This window comes from Neoarius graeffei, chromosome 21 (genome assembly GCF_027579695.1).
Source record: "Neoarius graeffei isolate fNeoGra1 chromosome 21, fNeoGra1.pri, whole genome shotgun sequence".
Lineage (NCBI taxonomy): Eukaryota > Metazoa > Chordata > Actinopteri > Siluriformes > Ariidae > Neoarius > Neoarius graeffei.
Genome location: NC_083589.1, coordinates 20578806 through 20599736, shown reverse-complemented (window position 1 = coordinate 20599736; position 20931 = coordinate 20578806). Strand labels below are relative to the sequence as shown.

The window sequence follows — 20931 nt, the reverse complement described above, 5'->3', positions numbered from 1 at the left end:
ATACTTGGCGATGCTTCTGGTGCCCTGTGAGCTGGTGAGAAGGCTTTCCCCAACTTCGATTCCCTCGGGCTCGTGATCGAATACCTTCTTGAATAGGGAGAGGAACTGTTCAATAAGACCCCGTTGGCTTTCAATCTTTGTTCCAGACAGCTGTAGCCCAGCGGAGTGCTTTGCCGGTGAGGAGAGACAGAAATTTAATGATTTTGTGTTCTTCCGGAATATCTGGAATGGTGGCAAAATACAATGAGCATTGTAACAAGAAGCCCTTACATGTGACAGGGTTGCCAGCGAACTTTTCTGGTGCGGAGAGTTGCAGTGCCGAGCGTGGAGGAGATTCAGTGCACGCTAGGAGGGCCTGCGACATAACAGTTGTTAGCTGCGTCATCCTGGTGTTCAGATTGGTGAGCATCTGTTGATGTTCTCCTAACAGTCGCCCCAGTGCATTGAGAGCCGTGTGTTTATGATCCTCTGCTACATCCATGCTGGTGAAGTATCCTGTGAGTACGCAGGTACTTACGGATGTATGTGCGGCAGAAGACAGCTTTAGAATAGCAAACCAAGCCAAAACAAGAGACAGGAATCATAGTCAAAGAACAAGCTAGGGTCAGGCGATGGGCGAACAGAGTAACGTGTGCAAAATAGAAATCGAGGAAATGAGAAAACACTAGCAAAGGTCAAACAGGCAGAAAGGTAGTCAGAGAATAACAAGGCTTGGTATGTACAGAAAAACCAGAACAATACTTCGCAATGTGTGCTTGTGTGACTGGGGTTTAAATACTGAGACAGGTGATGAGGAAATGAATGTCAACTGAGAGTCAGAAGGCAGGAGATAGAGGGCACTGTGTGTGCTGGGAGTTGTAGTCCGAGCTGTCCATGTTTGTAGTCTACTCATCTCCAGCGGTTTTACGGACAGCAGGGCATTCTCAGTCAAAAGGAATTAAAGATTTAAAGTTTTTTTTAAGGATTGAGTATATTTTTGGTCTTTTGAATTTGTAATTATTTGTATATGTACATGCACGACCCCACCAGCTCTACTGATCAAAATTGTGTTTAAATAATGTCATTCATTCATTTATTCATTCATTCATTATGAGTTGGAAAATTATCCATCCATTGATTTCCCCAACATCTCAAACTCTGCCCTGTGATGACCTGGCGACTTGTCCAGGGTGTACCCCGCCTTTCGCCCGTAGTCAGTTGGGATAGGCTCCAGCTTGCCTGCGACCCTGTAGAAGGATAAAGCGGCTAGAGATAATGTGATGTGATGTGTGTGATTTCCCCAACATCTCAAACTCTGCCCTGTGATGACCTGGCGACTTGTCCAGGGTGTACCCCGCCTTTCGCCCGTAGTCAGTTGGGATAGGCTCCAGCTTGCCTGCGACCCTGTAGAAGGATAAAGTGGCTAGAGATAATGAGATGAGACGAGATCTCAAACTCCCTGGTGCTGCAGACATCATTCTACATGAACAAACAGATGAAAACCTGGAGGAGCATGGAGGCAAACAACTTTTTATATGCGGCTGGGTTAAAGATTTGGGGATCAAGACACTACAAGATAAATCCTGTATTGTTTACGCCTGGGTAAGGAGGAATTTCTGGGCTTTTTGTCCATGTCTTTGAGATGGTTGCTAGGACGCTACAAGTTTTAGTATCAGGTCTAAACAAACCACAGCCGCTTGACTCTCAATCCGCCCTGCTCTTTTCTTCCAGCAGGTATCACAGATCCATATAATTTAGCCACAAACATATTTATTTATTCTGAATGCGCACTCTCTATCTGTGTGTGTGTATGTGTGCATGCGCAGGTTAAATGCAGTGGAGGAATATGACAAAACTAAAGGCTTGTTCTTCTTAATTTACCCACAAATGTATTTATTCTACTTGAAAAGTGTATGGCAAATCAGCTACCGGATTTGGGACACTATGACATCCTGAACTATTTAGTATTTGGCTTCAAACTTGAAAAAAAATTTGCAGCCCACTAGATGGCGCTTCATGGCCCACTAATGGGCCACGGCCCAGTGGTTGAGAAACACTGATCTATAGTACATAATAAAACAACTAACATTCTATGAACACACTTTCTGCAAGGGATCAGTGTATGCAGCTGTCTCTCTGCTGCTCTCTCCTTCTTGCTTCCTTTCTCTCTCTCTCTCTCTCTCTGAGATAATAAAAGTGTGATCAAAAGCATAATCTGTTGTTTATCACACTGACATCTCAACACAGCATTACACTACAAAGAAGATGCTGTGTTCAGTGTTCTTTAAGTAACTCTATCTGAAGTCTAACTTCAAAGCTGTCAGAGAACTGAGCAGAGAAGAACAAAGAAAGGAGAGGTTGAAGTTCAAGAGACAGAGGGTGCAATAAATGAAGAAAGGATGGGGAAGTGCCTGGCCTTTGCATAAATTGCTCATGATAATACCATCAGAACTGAATTAAAGTATAGAGGATATCATAAAGAAAGCAAAAATGATTGTTGAACTTGAAATATGATCCAGATTATCTGTTCAAGGCAAACAAATGAATATACAGTACATGACACACAAAATCATGTCACAATATTCATCAACATCACAATAACCTGAACACAATATAATGATATTGATGATAAGAAGTAATTCAAATATAGACAAGTTCATCACAAATTAACATTAGGTGTAAACCTTAATTTTTCACTACAGAACTATTTATTGCATGACTGTCGTTTTACATTTTCTTTCTTTAACCATGTATTTATGATTTAACATACTTTGAATAAAATTGATTTAAAAATCCATTAAGGATAATTCCTGGATGAAGTATACCTAAAATTGTTTTGTACAGTATATTCAGTACATCTGTATGTGTGTATAAGAATGTGTGTATGTACCGTATGTGGTGTGCATACCTCTTTAATGAGGCTCATGAACCTCCCTCCAAGGCGCCAGGGCTTATGTCGGTTACACTGTAGAGAGCTCACAGTGATCTGCTGCGCCTGCTGCACGGCTACTGCTACAACATGCACCGCGTCATACATCAGAGCCGCATCTGTCTGTGGACATACACACACGCGCACATGCACGTATGCACCAAAAACATGATAGATACAATTCATCTAATGTAACACTGAAAATTTGATCATAATTCAAGTGTTCTTTTAGTGAATAAGGACACGGATGCACACCCTGGTGCTATTTAACTGTAGTAATCTCACTTATATTTTATATTTACAGGATTTAGCAGATCAAACTGAACATATTCAGATCTGAATTACAATGCCAGCGCATCCTGCTTTATACCGTATATTTATATGGACTGGGTGTCAACCTTTGTACTCCATTCAAGGCAATATGAGTACAACCATATGAGTATTTGTCAGATCTTATTAGTGTGGATTGATGCCAGTTTCCTTCTTCTCTTCAAAATTCAGTGCCAGTCCTAGCCTTGGCCAGGCTTTATTCAAGCCTCAAAGTGTCACCTGCATCCTTTTCAACCACAGAAATAGCTTTTGTGAAAAGACATTTTCTGTAAATAATATACAGAACATTAAGAGAACTGACACAATATTAATGGCAGAATATTAAAAAAAACAGTTTGTACATTTTTCTGTAACTTTTCTATAAATGTTTCCTTTGGAAAAGTAATGTTTGGAAACCAAAAATGGTTTTGTACTGATTTGATGACGCAAACGTCATACAATGAACAATAACCGATAAAATACTGTTACTAAAATGATTAGGGTGCTAAAACATTTGCACTGTACTGTTTGTGATTGCATGGATAAGGTTTGCCATAATTACTACAATATTTATCCATGGTAAGTGTATTAATAGTGGCATAATAGTGTAGTTCATCATTTTGACTCAAGATTTTTATTCATTAATCTTCAGTAACAACACTATCCCTATTATGTGGAGGGTATCCCAGTAACAAAGCAGGAGAAATCATCCAGGATCAGATGCTAGTCCATCACAGTCACTGAAGAGACATTTTTAATATTGAGCAGTATTATTTTGTATCAGGAAATGCAGCTTGTGTTTGGTCATGTGAACCCTGATATTGTGTTTTGCATCAATGAAACATAAAGTGTGAATGATTAACAACAAAACAATTAAAGTAACTGAAACAAAAGAAAGTCTGGGGGGTTATTATTTCCTATCCTTAAGTGCAAGGCAGAATTTAACACATTCATATTACAGAACTAAATTCTATCTTAATATCTTATCTTCCAGCATCTTATGTTAGCTTAGGGAATCCTCAACTAGCAGATGTATACAAACTAAATATTGCAAATGTTAGTCATGCAAATGATTGATTGATTGATTGATTGATTGATTGATTGATTGATTGATTGATTGAAGTGTTTATTTTGAATATGAAAACCAAAATAATAAAAAGAAAAATAAAACAAAACATTTAAACATAGGCGGCACGGTGGTGTAGTGGTTAGTGCTGTCGCCTCACAGCAAGAAGGTGTGGGTTTGAGCCCCGTGGCCGGCGAGGGCCTTTCTGTGCGGAGTTTGTATGTTCTCCCTGTGGGTTTCCTCCAGGAGCTCCGGTTTCCCCCCACAGTCCAAAGACATGCAGGTTAGGTTAACTGGTGACTCTAAATTGACTGTAGATGTGAATGGTTGTCTGTGTCTATGTGTCAGCCCTGTGATGACCTGGTGACTTGTCCAGGGTGTACCCTGCCTTTTGCCCGTAGGCAGCTGGGATAGGTTCCAGCTTGCCTGCGACCCTGTAGAACAGGATAAAGCGGCTAGAGATAATGAGATGAGATTTAAACATCTCATCTCATCTCATCTCATTATCTCTAGCCGCTTTATCCTGCTCTACAGGGTCGCAGGCAAGCTGGAGCCTATCCCAGCTGACTACGGGCGAAAGGCGGGGTACACCCTGGACAAGTCGCCAGGTCATCACAGGGCTGACACAGACACAGACAACCATTCACACTCACATTCACACCTATGGTCAATTTAGAGTCACCAGTTAACCTAACCTGCATGTCTTTGGACTGTGGGGGAAACCGGAGCACCCGGAGGAAACCCACACGGACACGGGGAGAACATGCAAACTCCACACAGAAAGGCCCTTGCCAGCCACGGGGCTCGAACCCGGACCTTCTTGCTGTGAGGCAACAGCGTTAACCACTACACCACCGTGCCACCCAGATTTAAACATAATACATAGAAATACATATTGGAAAAGGAGTGAGAAAAAGTATAACATAAACTCCCATCCCTTCTCCTTAAATAATGAATAACAATAACAAGCTTCCTTGTTACCTGTCTAGATGCTCATGCCTGATACTTATAGATAAATAAAATGTATTTCTCACTTTGTATTGAGAAAACCTAAATGTAATTTACATATGTCCATATGTAAATATGAATATTTACATATGGATATATGTAAATATATATATAAATATATATATTTACACACACACACACACACACACATACACACACACACACATATATATATATATATATATATATATATATATATATATATATATATATATATAATCTCATCTCATTATCTCTAGCCGCTTTATCCTTCTACAGGGTCGCAGGCAAGCTGGAGCCTATCCCAGCTGACTGCGGGCGAAAGGCAGGGTACACCCTGGACAAGTCGCCAGGTCATCACAGGGCATATTATATATATATATATATATATATATATATATATATATATATATATATATTGTCATGATCCGCCCCGGACTTCCACTCCGGAGATTTACTATATCCCAGTTCAGCGCAATCCGGATCTGGGATGGGACGTCCATCTTGCCGGCATTCACTTCCTGGTCTGCCCTAACAGTACATTCTGGCCAACATGGATCCAGCGAATTTACCATCTGAGAACAGCTATGCAGCAGCAAGGAGCCCTCCTCGGGACCCACCAACAGGAACTCAGGCAGATCACTCAGAACCTGGCCACCCTGTCTGACTCACTCAACTTCTTAGCCACACAACTCCAGCACTCCCAAGCCATGCCTACCCCTGCCCAGCCATTTCTTTCTTCATCTCCCACCACCGCCACTCTCCACGAACCAAGACTCCCTTCGCCTCAGCCCCACAGTGGAGAACCAGGTACCTGCAGATCTTTTTTGTCACAGTGTTTGCTGATCTTGGAGCTTCAACCTCTGGCTTTCCCCACAGAACCTCCTGGGTAGCCTATACCATCACGATCCTCACCGGCAAGGCCAGGGAATGGGGGACGGGGGGAACACCGACGTGCCCTGTTCCAGCTTCAAGGAATTCTCTGAGGAAATGAGTCGAACATTCAACTGCTCTCTGTCCGGCCAGGAGGCGGCAAGAGAGCTCATGGAGCTGCGGCAAGGGTCCCGATCTACCTCGGATTATGCAATCGAGTTCCGGACGTTGGCAGCATCATGCAGTTGGAACAAGAGTGCCCTGGTTGACGCGTTCCTACATGGCTTATCCAACGCCATCAAGGATGAACTCGTCTCATGGGAACTGCCGTCGAACCTCTCTAGCCTGATGAACCTTGCCAATTGTACTGACATACGGGTCCAACAATGGAGGAAAGAGAGGAGCCACCACAACTTCAACCCCTCTCCACCACTTGCCTCATCCATCGAACCCATGCAGGTAGATCGGGTATGGGTGTCAGCAGAGGAACGATTGCGCCGATGGAGCACGGGGGCTTGTTTCTACTGCGGTCAGCAGGGACACATCTGCCAAGCCTGCCCACTAAAAGGACAAGCCCACCAGTGAATCGAGGGGCCCTGGTGGGCAATGCTCGGAACCAGTCCCCTGCCGACCGACCGTTGCTCCCTGTCATCATCACTCTGAACAATCATCATCACCATCTTCAGGCGCTCATCGACTCAGGGGCAGACAGGAACCTGATCTGCTCCACCACCGCCAAGGATCTCAGAATCCCGTTACTCACCCTCAAGGTCCCTCTCACCATCCTGACACTCAATGGCACTGGCTTGACCACCATCACTCACCACTCCACTCACCCTAAGGATTTCAGGCAATCACTCCGAAACTATACAACTTCACATCATGAACAACCCTCACGTTCCTGTTATTCTTGGATTACCCTGGTTGATGCAGCACAACCCCCACTTAAACTGGACTGACCACACCATCTTAAGCTGGAGTCCTTCCTGCCTGGCCTCCTGCCTGAACTCTGCTCTGCCTCCCGCCAAACCACCTCAGTCAGCAAGTTTCCCGACCTTTCTCATGTGCCTCCGGAATATCTGGACCTCAAGCCTGTCTTCAGTAAGACCCAAGCAGTGTCCCTTCCCCCTTCTCCATGGCTTGGAAAGAGGGGGGAAAGCAGGGGAAAGAGAGTAGAGACATCCCTTGGGTGGCCTATCACCTAGTTAGGATCAGGGAAGGGGACAAGTGGAAGACAGCCTTCAACACCACCACAGGCCACTATGAGGCCCTATGACTGTGGTATCGACCTCCTGCCAGGGACAGTGCCACCCAAGGGATGTCTCTACTCTCTTTCCCCTGCCAAGAGACAAGCCATGGAGAAATACATCACTGAGTCTCTGGCAGCTGGGATCATCCGCCCTTCCTCCTCCCCAGCAGGGGCAGGATTCTTCTTTGTGGAGAAGAAAGACAAGTCGCGCCACCCCTGCATTGACTATCAAGGTCTCAACGCCATCACAGTCAAGAACCGCTACCCACTACCACTCATGACTACAGCCTTCGAACTACTCCAGGGAGCTAAAGTGTTCACTAAATTGGACTTGCACAATGCCTATCACCTAGTTAGGATCAGGGAAGGGGACGAGTGGAAGACGGCCTTCAACACCACCACAGGCCACTATGAGTACCTTGTAGTCCCTTTCGGCCTGACTAACGTGCCCGGGGTATTCCAGGCGTTGGGTAATGATGTCTTGAGGGACTTTCTTAACACCTTTGTCTTTGTTTACCTGGACGATATCTTGATTTTCTCTCGCTCCCTCGAGGAACATCGGGGTCACATCCGACAGGTTCTTCAAAGCCTGCTGGAGAATAAGCTGTTCATTAAGGCAGAGAAGATCGAGTTCCACCACGGCTCTGTTTCATTCCTGGGGTTCATCATTTCACCAGCCAAGATCCAGATGGACCCCCTCAAGCTGTAGGCAGTCGCTGACTGCCTCACCCCATCTTTGAGACAAGAGCTCCAGTGCTTCCTGGGGTTCGCCAACTTTTACAGGCATTTCATCCATAACTTCAGTATGGTGGCTGGACCTCTCTCAGCCCTGACCTTGACCAAGACCAAGTTCAAGTGGGGAGAGGAAGCAGAGAAAGCCTTTTCCAGTCTCATGCACAAGTTTACCACAGCAGCCATTCTCACCATACCCGATTCTACCAAACAGTTTATATCGTTGAGGTCGACGCCTCCTAGTCAGGGGTCAGAGCCATCCTATCCCAGAGGGCCAAAGACAACAAGGTCCACCCATGCTCTTTCTCCTGCCGGCTATCCTCAGCCAAACAAAACTACAACATTGGCGACCAAGAACTACTAGCCGTGAAATTAGCCTTGGAGGAGTGGAGGCACTGGCTCAAGGGGTCTGACCTCCTGTTCCTAGTCTGGACTGACCATAAAAACCTGGAGTACCTCAAGTCTGCCAAACATCTCAACTCTTGTCAAGCCCGTTGGTCTCTCTTCTTCTCCCGATTCAACTTCACACTCTCCTACCGCCCAGGCTCCAAGAACAGCAAACCCAACACCCTGTCCAGGATGTTCTCTTCCCACCAAGAGGAGTCCAAGCCACCCGAGACTATCCTTCCTCCACGATGCCTGGTGGGAGCTGCTATTCTAGAAGTTGAGACGCTCTTGCAGAACGCCCTGGAGCAGGACCCCAGTGAAGGTAACTCCAACAATATTCCTCGTAACCATCTATTTGTTCCCTGTCATGTGCGAACTCAGGTGCTGCAGTGGGGTCATGGTTCCAAGCTGGCCTGTCATCCGGGAGCTGCCCAAACCCTGTCTCTCATCCAGCAGCACTTTTGGTGGCCATCCATCAAGGAGGATGTCCAGGAGTTTGTGGCAGCCTGCGACACATGCTCCTAGAACAAGACAGCCAATTGACCCCCTGCCGCTCCTAAGACCCCTTCCTACTCCGCATCAACCTTGGTCTCACATCACCCTGGACTTCATCACAGGACTCCCTAACTCAGGTGGCAATACATGCATCCTCACTGTCATTGACCGTTTTTCTCAGACCGTCCATTTCATTCCTCTGCCCAAGCTCCCCTCAGCCAAAGAGACCACAGAACTACTCATCCACCATGTTTCCCACCTACATGGTCTGCCTACCGACATGGTTTCTGACCAGGGTCCTCAGTTCACTGCACAGTTTTGGAGAGCCTTCTGCAAACTCCTCGGGGCCACCTGTAGTCTCTCCTCAGGCTTCCACCCACAGACCAATGGCCAGGCAGAATGGGCTAATCAGGCTTTGGAGGTTGCAATCAGGTGCATGGCGTCCAGGGATGCCAGTTCTTGGAACAAATACCTACCTTGGATCGAATACGCACAACACTCTCCCTTCCTCTGCCACAGGTCTCTCTCTGTTCCAGTGCTCACTAGGATACCAACCACCACTGTTCCCCAGCCAGGAGGAGGAGGTTGCTGTACCATCAGCCCAGGCCTTTATACACTGCTGCAGGAGAACATGGGCATTGGCCTGGAGAAGACTCATTTGCTCCACACTTGTATCCAAGAAGCAGGCTGACAAACGTTGCTCCAAGGCACCCACCTACTGAGTGGGTCAATGAGTTATGCTCTCCACACGCCACCTGCCACTTAGGGCCATCTCTCACAAGCTAGCACCCAGGTTCCTTGGACCCTTCCTCATCAAGAAGGTAATCAACCCATGTTCCATTAGACTGGCAACACCACTCACCATGCGACGTATTCACCCCACCTTTCAGGTATCACAGCTTAAACCTCTGGTTTCCTGTCCTGAAAATAGTGCCTTTGAATCTCATTTTAAACTGTTTCATGTTTGGACACTGCTTCAACTCCATGGTGAACCTGTTCCATAGTCTCACCCTGCTAACTGAAACACAAAAACTTTTCCTGTTTGTACGAAATAAAGTTAAAGTTAATTTTTCCCCTGAAATGATAACGCCCCTCATGGATACTGAATAATTTCTGTATATTTACTGGTAATAGATTATTTTTAGCTTTGAACATTATTTGAGCTCTTTAATAATCCACGATGTCTGTAAATTTTAGTAATCTGGACTGTAGAAATAATGAGTTTGTGTGTTCCTGATAGCCAACATTGTGAATGATCCATATTGCTCTTTTTTGAATGATGGTTAGTGGCCGTAGTGATGTTTTGTAGTTATTGCCCCAAACCTCAGTACAGTATTGAAAGTATGGTGAGACTAGGAAACAGTAAAGAGTGTGGAGTGATTTCTGATCCAAAACCTTATTTGCTTTGTTTATTATTGCAATGCTTCTTGAGACTTTAGTTTGTACGTTTGATATGTGATTTCCAATTGATTGTTACCACCAAAAATTTAATTTCGTGAACTCTTTCTATTTCAACCCCATCTATTTTTATTAGTACCTGTGTATTCAGTGTACAATTACCAAACAGCATTGTTTTTAACTTGCTCAGATTTAGAGATAACCTTGGAGAACTTTGAGCAGGTGGGTGGAGCACAGAAGTATGGCAGGCCAGAACTGAGTTTCCAAAAACTCTTTATTGTCACACTTTTCGGCGTTTACACTCTCCCAGACACTCAGACATGCACACACACATCAGTCATCCAGTTGGGGAGAGAGCTCCCTTCCTCCACTCTCTCCCTCCTTATTATAGGGCGCGGTCACTGGGGAAGACACACAAACACAGGTTAATTGACATCAGGTGCAGTGATTCTGCCACTTACCACTTACTGACTCCGCCCTCTGGTCACAGACCAACGCTTGACCATGCCCCCGCTGCCACATACCCCCACCGCCCAACTCAGGCCGGGCAGCTGTCTGGCCTGCAGCCGACTCCCCCCCCCGACAGGAGAGGAAGTCCGCCATGACCATCTGCGCTCCCGGCCTGTGGATCACCGTGAAGTTTAAGGGCTGGAGTGCCAGATACCCACGGGTGATCCACGCGTTGGCATCCTTCATGCGGTGGAGCCACTGGAGGGGCACGTGGTCCGAACAGAGGGTGAAAGGGTGTCCCAGCAGGTAGTAGTGGAGGGTTAGGACTGCCCACTTGATGGCCAGGCATTCCTTCTCTATTGTGCTGTAGTGCCCCTCACGCACTAACAGCTTCCTGCTGATATACAGCATGGGGCGATCCTCCCCCTCCACCTCCTGGGACAAAACAGCCCCCAGCCCTCTGTCCGACGCGTCCATCTGCAACATAAAGGGGAGAGAAAAGTCAGGGGAGTGTAACAGTGGCCCCCCACACAGTTCAGCCTTCACCTCAGAGAAAGCCCGCTGGCATTGCTCCGTCCACTGGACTGGATCTGGTGCCCCCTTTTTAGTCAGATCAGTCAGCGGGCTGGTGACGTCCGAATAATTAGGTATAAACCTACGATAGTAGCCAGCCAGCCCCAGGAACTGTCTCACCCCCTTTTTGGTCTTGGGCCTCAGGCAGGCCGCAATTGCTACTGTCTTTTAAATTTGGGGATGCACCTGCCCATTGCCCAAGTGGAAGCCCAGATACTGTACTTCCACCCGCCCAATCACACACTTCTTCGGGTTGGGCGTGAGACCCGCTTGCCTCAGCGACCCAAGGACAGCCCTCAGGTGTTGCAGGTGCCACGGCCAGTCATTACTATAGATTATTATGTTGTCTAAGTATGCCGCTGCGTAGGTGGCATGGGGGTGGAGGACCCTGTCCATAAGCCGCTGGAACATAGCAGGCGCCCCAAACAGCCCAAAAGGAAGTGTGACAAAGTGGTGTAAGCCAAACGGTGTGGAAAAGGCCGTTTTTTCTCAGGATAGTGGAGTCAAGGGGATCTGCCAATAACCCTTTGTCAAATCCAGTGTAGAATAAAAGTGAGCCGTGCCTAGTCGATCCAACAACTCGTCAATACAAGGCATTAGGTATGCATCGAATTTAGACACCGCACTGACTTTTCTATAGTCCACACAGAACTGGACCAACCCATCGGCCTTGGGAACCAAGACCACTGGGCTGCTCCAGTCACTGTGGGACTCCTCGATGATGCCCATTTCGAGCATGGCCTCGAGTTCTTCCCGAACCACCTTTTTCTTGTGTTCGGGTAGCCTGTAAGGGCGGCTGCGCACTACCACCCCTGGGGGCATCTCAATGTGGTGTTCTATGAGGTGGGTGCAGCCGGGCAGGGGCGAGAACACGTCCGAAAATTCGGTCTGCAACTGGGCAACCTCCGTGAGTTGGGTCGGGGAGAGGTGGTCTCCACAGGGGACCGGAGAGGTACGCGATGTCAATGTTCCTTTTTGAACCTCTGGCTCCAGCTCCGCCTTCTCCGGAACCACCGACACAAATGCCATGGGGACCTCCTCGTTCCAGAGTTTGAGCAGATTGAGGTGGTAAATCTGTAGTGCCCCACCCCTGTCCATTCGCCTCACCTCATAGTCAACGTCCACGACTTGCTGTGTGACCTCAAAGGGTCCTTGCCACTTGGCGATCAATTTGGAGCTCGACGTGGGCAACAGTATGAGTACTTTATCTCCCGGTACAAACTCCCTAAGGCGCGTACCCCTGTCGTACAGGCAGATTTGCCGTTCTTGGGCCTGCCGCAAATTCTCCTGGGTTAGGTGTGTGTGAGTTTTGCGCTCAGGTCGATAACATATTGGATTTCATTTTTGCTCGGTGAAGGTCCCTCCTCCCAATTTTCCCGCAGTACATCTAGGATGTTGCGTGGCTTACGCCCATATAATAATTCGAACGGACAGAACCCCGTGGAGGCTTGTGGGACCTTTTGCACTGCAAATAACAGGGGTTCGAGCCATTTATCCCAATTGCGTGCATCCTCGCGTACAAACTTTTTAATTATGTTCTTGAGGGTGCGATTGAACTGTTCGACTAAACTGTCCATTTGTGGGTGATAAACACTGGTGCGGATCAGCTTAATTCCCAGTAACCCATACAGTTTGCACAGCGTGTGTGACATAAACGAAGTGCCTTGATCAGTCAGAATCTCTTTGGGGATTCCAACTCGGGAGATGACGTGGAAGAGCGCTTCTGCAATACTGTGTGCTGAGATATTGCAAAGAGGCACTGCTTCCGGGTATCGCGTTGCATAGTCCACCAGAACTAAAATAAAGCGATACCCTCGTGTTGACCGATCTAATGGCCCGATGAGATCCATCCCAATTCTTTCGAACAGGGTCTTGATTAATGGCAGAGGGCGCAAAGGCGCTTTTGGAATGGCCGCTGGATTTACTAATTGGCATTCGTGGCATGCCGTACATCACCTATGGACATCGCCACGAATCCCTGGCCAACAGAACTGGGCCATTATTCGGGCTAGTGTCTTATCCTGCCCCAAGTGTCCAGCCATGGGATTAAAGTGAGCCGCCTGGAATACCAATTCCTGGCGGCTCTTTGGGATCAAAAGTTGTGAGATCGTCTCCTTAGTCTGAGTGTCCTGCATCACTTGGTATAATCTATCCCTTATAATGGAGAAATAGGGGAAGGACGGGGTGGCATTTGGCTGGAGCGTTTGACCATCGATTACTCTCACTTGGTCAAACGCATGTCACAGAGTCTCGTCTCGCGATTGCTCTAACGGGAAATCCGTGAGGGATTCCCCAAGAGAGGGAGGAGGAGCCTGCTGCTCCTCACTCTGACGTGGAGATGACGTAGATGGCTCCGTGACAGCTGCTCCTGCCAATGCCACACCGGGACTTCCCCCTGCTAAACTACCGCAGGACCCACTCTTCACTAAATGAGTCATTAATTCCCCAAATCCCGGCAAATCAGTTCCCAAAATTATCAAGTGGGTAAGGCGAGGATTAACCGCCGCCTTTACACTAAATTTCTCCCCTCGAAATAGAATGTGGACCGCCACTAAAGGGTAGTTGTGAACATCCCCGTGCACACACAACACCTTCACCAATTGTGCTCCCCTAATGCCTCGTCTTGCACCAGGCTTTGGTGGATTGAGGTCTGATTACAACCAGAGTCCACCAAAGTCTGATACGTATCCCCTTGGACACTCACCGGTATGCGATATGCGCCGGGGATCCAGCCCACCGCGCCCACCTCCATTGCCGAGCACTGATGCTGGAGGTGCCCCGGCTCCCTGCAGCGCCAGCAAACCGGCCCATGCTTTCTCTCTGCACCGGCGCTCTGGGGCTCACTCACCTGAGGGGGAAGAGAGACAGACACAGAAGCGGGAAACTGGAGGGCACTGCAGGTGCGGCGGGCCGGCTGGGGTGGAGCCGGCCCCCACCTCCGCGGTGGGGGAACGAGGCAAGGACAAGACACAGAAGAGGAGGGGGAGGGAGAGACAGAGAGAGAATGAGAGGAGAGAGGAGATCTGCGATCCTGCTGTGGGAACAGCCGCCAAATGATCCTCCGCCAACTTGATGGCCTGATCCAGCGACGCCGGGCGATGGCACTGGACCCACTCCGCTGTTCCTTCAGGAAGTCGGACGATGAACTGCTCCAGTGCCACCAGATAGATGATTCCCTCGGCGTCGTGGTTGTCAGCCCTCAGCCACCACCAGCAGGCATCCCAGAGTTGCTGGCCAAACGCGAACGGCCGGCCGACCTCCTCTAGGCATAGAGCGTGGAAGCGCTGGCGTTGTTGTTCAGGGGTGCACCCCACACGCTGGAGGACGGCCCGGTGCAGGTCTGTGTAGACCAGCCGGTGGTCGGCGGGGAGCTGTAGCGCGGCCAGCTGTGCCTCGCCCGTTAGCAGGGGGAGAAGGCGCACCACACGCTATTCCACCAGCCAGCCCCAGGCCTCTGCTGCTTGTTCGAATAGCATGAGGAAGGCCTCGGGGTCATTGTGCGGGCCCATCTTCATTAGGGTGAGGTGGGGTGGGCCCGCGGCAGTGGAGGCGGTGGACCCCGCCAACGTGAGAAGGTGCCGGAATGCCTGACGATCTTCCTGTTGTGCCAGCACCAGGGCCTTGAACCGTTGCTCTTGCTCCTTTCAGAGGGCTACCAGCGCCTGGTGCTGGCTCTGTTGGGCCGTGGCGAGTGCATGGATCAGGTCTGTGAAGGGGGAGGACTCCATGGGGCTGTTCTCCTCTGTGCTCCGTCCCGGGTTTCAGCACCACTGTTACACTTTGAGCGGGTGGGTGGAGCACAGAAGTACGGCAGGCCAGAACTGAGTTTCCAAAAACTCTTTATTGTCACACTTTTCAGCGTTTACACTCTCCCAGACACTCAGACACGCGCACACACATCAGTTATCCAGTTGGGGAGAGAGCTCCCTTCCTCCACTCTCTCCCTCCTTATTATAGGGCGCGGTCACTGGGGAAGACACACAAACACAGGTTAATTTACATCAGGTGCAGTGATTCTGCCACTTACGACTTACTGACTCCGCCCTCCGGTCACAGACCAACGCTTGACCATGCCCCCGCTGCCATAAACCTGTTTCCGTCGAACCATTGTTTTAGTTTGCTCATTTCTATAGTGATGTCCTTCTGTAATTTTTGTAAGTTATCCCCAGAATAGAAAATATCTGTGTCATCAGCAAACAACACAAAATGCAATACCTTAGTGACTTTACATATATCATTAATGTACAAAATGAAAAATTTACTGCCCAACACTGACTCCTGGGGGACCCCATAAGCAATGTCCAAACATGAAGAAACAGTCACCCAATTTCACAAACTGCTGTCTCCCACTTCAATAACTTTTCACCCAATCCCGCACTATTCCCCTGATACCATATCTTTGCAGTTTCTTGATTAATATTTCATGGTTGATTGCATCAAAAGCTTTTTTTAAATCAATAAATACTCCAATAGCATATTGCTTGCGATCTATAGCATTTGTGATTTCTTCTATTGCCTCTATTATTGCCCATGATGTTGATCTGTTTGACCTAAACCCATACTGATTCTCTGCAAGAATTTTGTGTTTTTCTAAAAATGTGTCCAATCTGTTGTTGAAGAGTTTTTCCAGAATTTTTGTGAATTGTAAGTTAAAATGAAATTCCCCCCACCCATTGGATATATAGTACACTATTAAGGATGTAAAAGCCATTATTACAGGTAATGTATACTGGATTCAAAGGTAACTGGGACACATCTCATATTCAACCATTGGTGCACCTCTACTGTTATAAAAATGTTATTAAAATAGACATTAAGTCACAATTAGTCTTACATTTTAGAATATTTTCTTGGGATTTTAGTGAGTTAATATGCCCCTGCAATCCCCTTTTCCTAACTGGATTTAAGATCACTGTCAGAGTGCAGGCACTTACAGATGTAATTGCAGGAAGAAGCGATGAACAAACAGCATAGAGCCAAATCAAAAAGCAGAAATCATAGTTGGTAGACGGGTGAGGGTCGGTCGATCAGCAAACAGAGTAACATAGACAAAACCAGGTGTGGGTTTGTCGGGATTTTGAGTGTGGAACTCCTGTTTCATCAGGGGATCGAGGACATCCTTAGCACATACCCAGCTTCTGTCTTCAGGCCCATAGCCTTCCCAATCTACCAGATATTCAATCTGATGTCTTCTGCGTCTGGAATTGAGCAGTTAATTTATCTGGTAGATGGGTTATCCCTCCAAACTCAGTAGTTGTGGTTCTTGGATGAGAGGGTTCTCAGCTAGTGGGTCTGGGATGGCCGGCGTGAGACAGGAAACATGAAATGTTGGTGATATCCGACTCTGTGGGGGGAGTTCTAACCTGTAGGAAACTTCATTGATTCATCTCAGGACCTTAAATGTACCAATGTACTAAGGCTACGTTTACATTAGACCGTATCTGTCTCGTTTTCTTCGCGGATGCACTGTCCGTTTACATTAAACCGCCTGGAAACGCCGGGAAACGGGAATCTGCCAGCGTCCACGTATTCAATCCAGATCGTGTCAGCTCCGATGCTGTGTAAACATTCAGAATACGCGGATACGCTGTGCTGAGCTCTAGCTGGCGTCTCATTGGACAACGTCACTGTGACATCCACCTTCCTGATTCGCTGGCGTTGGTCATGTGACGCGACTGCTGAAAAACGGCGCGGACTTCCGCCTTGTATCACCTTTCATTAAAGAGTATAAAAGTATGAAAATACTGCAAATACTGATGCAAATACTGCCCATTGTGTAGTTATGATTGTCTTTAGGCTTGCCATCCTTCCACTTGCAAGTAGTAAGTGATATGCGCTGGGATCACACACACAGCGGCTCAGTCCCGAATCGTGGCTTGTGCACTTCACTCGCGCGCTGTGTGAGCTGCGCAGGGCTGGAGTGCGCACCCAGAGTGATTTGGAGCGCAGGATGCCTGCGGAGCCGAGCGTATCCGTATATTGGCGTTACTGTGTGCACGCAAATCGTGTATTGGTGTTGCTGTGTGCACACTAATCGTTTTAAAAACGTTAATCTGATGATCCGCTGATACGGTCTAATGTAAACATGGGCTAAGCTTGGAGCTTTCAGGAGGTGTTAGATGGTCTGAGATTCTTGGTGGCAACCCATATCCTGTCACCAGGTGCGAAGTCCAGGTTGTTACCCCTGTGTCTGTTGGCATATTCTTTATATTTTGCATTGACTGTTTCAATATGTTAAGGTACTTCTTCCCAAATGGCTTGGCTGTGTGAGAACCAGTCCTCGATGGCTTGGACTTGTGTAAGCATATCATCCCAGGGGAACAAAGGGGGCTGGTAGCCGAGTATGCACTGGAAAGGAGTCAGCTGCGTGGCAGAGTGTTTCAAAGAATTTTGTGCATATTTGGCCCATAGAATGAAATGTGCTCAGTCACCTGGGTTCCTCATGCAAAAGCTCCTTAGGAAGCATCAGATTTCTTGGTTGGCCCACTCCACTTGTCTGTTAGACTGAGGGTGATACCCTGATGTGAGACTGACCGATACTCCCAGTCGCTCCATAAAACATGACCATAGATGGGAAATGAATTGAGGACCTCTGTCGCTGACTATGTCCTCTGGAATGCCAAAGTACCTGAATATGTACTGAAACAGAAGTTTTGCGGTCTGGAATGCAGTCAGGATGCCAGGTAATTTGCGTTGTGATGGCAGTGCGCATGGTTGCAGCAGCTCATGGCTCTCCTTTTCAGTGCTCTTTTTTGTTATTGTATTTCTTTCTTGCTTGTTTGTGCACCATCGGTTCTGCGAACATCCAGTATACCCGCCAGACACTTTTGGACATCAGTGACCAATACCAGATATCTGTTTCGAGCGATTTTCACTACTCGCATAACATCCCAGACGACATAGCGAGACCGCCGGGCTCTCCATGGATTGTTATTGGGTCTAGGAGGTGGTGCAGACGGAGGAGGGAGAGGAAGCAGAAGCGGGGCCGCATGTCCAGTATTATGCTAAGGCTAAGAAAACAACCACACAAGCCACCTCTACTGAGCCTGTATCTCTCCAATGCCAGATCCCTGGTACATAAAACGGATGACTTGGAATTACAACTCGCTGGAAATCGCTATGTTTGTGACTGCTGTATTTTGATTATCACCAAAACCTGGCTTCACCCGGGAATTCCCGATGCTAGCTTGCAGCTAGCAGGTTGCACTCTGCTCTGCTGGGACAGGACTGAGGACTCCGGTAAGAGCAGAGGAGGGGGGCTCTGTATTTATATGCATGATAACTGCTGTAACAACGGAACAATTATAGACAAACACTGTTCCCCAGACCTCGAGTACATGTCTGTAAGATGCCAGCCTTTTTTTCTACCGAGAAAGCTAACTGTAGTGATTGTCACGGCTGTGTATATTCCACCAGACGCCAGTGTAAACACAGCACTTTCTCTCCTGCTGAACACCATAAACGAACAGCAGCGAGCCCACCCCGACGGTGTTCACATAATTGCGGGAGACTTTAATAAGGCCAACTTGAAGACTGTACTGCTGAAGTTCTATCAACATGTCAAGTGTTCTACTAGAGGGGAGAACACTTTGGATCATGTTTACTCCAACATCAGGCATGCGTACAGAGCCATACCCCTCCCCCACCTCAGCCAATCAGACCATCTTTCCCTCCTGCTCTCCCCAGCCTACACCCCCCTCAGACGCAGAGCGAGGCCCACCATTAGGAATGTTACAACCTGGCCTGACAATGCACTCTCCAAACTACAAAACTGCTTCAATCAGACAGACTGGGACTTATTTGAACACCAGAAGCTGGAGATATTCACAGGAACGGTACTGGACTATATCAAGTTCTGCATCGGGAATGTGACAGTGGACAAAAACATCCGGATTTTCCCAAACCAGAAAGCCTGGATTTCCAGCCAGGTCCGCTCACTCCTGAGGGCCCGCGACACTGCCTTCAGGTCAGGTGACAGAGCTCTGTACAGAGCTGCTCAAGCTGACCTGAAAAGAGGAATTAAAAAAGCCAAGGCGGACCATAGGATGAGTATAGAGTTCCACCTGTCCAGCAACAACACACGGGAGGTGTGGCGGGGTATACAAGACATCACAAACTTTAGAGGCTGTGATGTGTCAACAGGAGACCTGAGTGTGCCGCTGGCAGAGGAGCTAAATTGCTTCTTTGCTCGCTTTGAAACATCCCAGCAGCACTCATCTGCTCCAGCCCTGCCCCCACCCCCACCTGGTTCCTGCACCACTCCATTCACTGTACAGGAGCACGATGTCAGACGGATGCTCCTGGCAGTGAACCCCAAGAAAGCTACCAGCCCAGACGGAGTACCTGGCAAGGTGCTCAGAGCGTGCGCCCATCAGCTCGCCCTCACCTTCACCAGGATCTTCAACCTCTCCCTGGCTCAGGCAGTCATCCCGCCCTGCCTAAAATCAGCAACAATAATCCCAGTGCTGAAGAAGTCTCCCGTCACCAGCCTGAATGATTACCGTCCTGTGGCCTTCACCCCAGTGATCATGAAGTGCTTCGAGAGACTAGTTCTTCAGCACATCAAGGACTACCTCCCCCCAGACTTCGACCCCAACCAGTTTGCATATCGTGCAAACAGATCCACAGAGGACGCCATTGCCATAGCTCTCCACTCTGCACTGAACCACTTGGAGCAGCGCCAGAGCTACGTCCAGATACTCTTTGTGGATTACATTTCAGCCTTTAACACAATAATCCCAGACATCCTCATCAGAAAACTGGACACTCTCGGCCTCCCCCATCTCACATGTGTCTGGATAAAGGACTTTCTCACCAACCGGCCCCAGACTGTGAGACTTGGCCCCCACTTCTCCTCCACCCGCATGTTGAGCACCAGCTCTCCAGAGGGCTGTGTGCTGAGCCCCCTCCTGTACTGCCTCTACACCCACGACTGCAGTTCGACTCACAACAACAACCTCATCGTCAAGTTTGCTGATGACACCACTGTGGTCAGACTCATTTCGAAGGGAGACGAGGCAGCCTACAGAGAGGAGGTCCTGAAGTTGGCAGCCTGGTGTTCGGAGAATAACCTTGCTCTGAACACCAAGAAAACCAAAAGAGATCATCGTTGACTTCAGGAAGCACAGCACTGACCTAGCCCCCCTTCATATCAATGGCGAGTGTGTGGAGAGGGTCCACACCTTCCGGTTTCTTGGCGTTCTCATCTCCGCCGACATCTCCTGGACACAGAACATCATGGCAGTCAACAAGAAGGCTCAGCAGCGGCTACACTTCCTGAGAGTCCTCAGGAAGTACAACCTAGACTCCAACCTGCTGCTAACCTTCTACCGCTCATCCATCGAGAGCCTGCTGACGTACTGTATCACAGTATGGTACAGCAGCTGCACTGCTGCAGACAGGGAGAGGCTCCAGAGAGTAGTAAAGGCAGCACAGAAGATCATCGTGTTAGGACTAGGACTGTTTTGGCCTCTAGAGGCCGCTGTTATTTCCTTTTCATGTCGT

The 20931-nt window shown here is 48.2% G+C and overlaps 1 protein-coding gene across 1 annotated transcript in view; it reads right to left on the bottom strand.

The window, feature by feature from the left end:
- The window catches only part of LOC132869568 (glutamate receptor ionotropic, kainate 2), a 219363-nt gene that overhangs the window by 55945 nt on the left and 142487 nt on the right, over positions 1-20931 (bottom strand). Inside the window, exon 7 of the mRNA XM_060902809.1 lies at positions 2888-3031. Within this exon, the coding sequence (XP_060758792.1) occupies positions 2888-3031 (144 nt within the window). The remainder of the gene's footprint in view (positions 1-2887; positions 3032-20931) is intronic.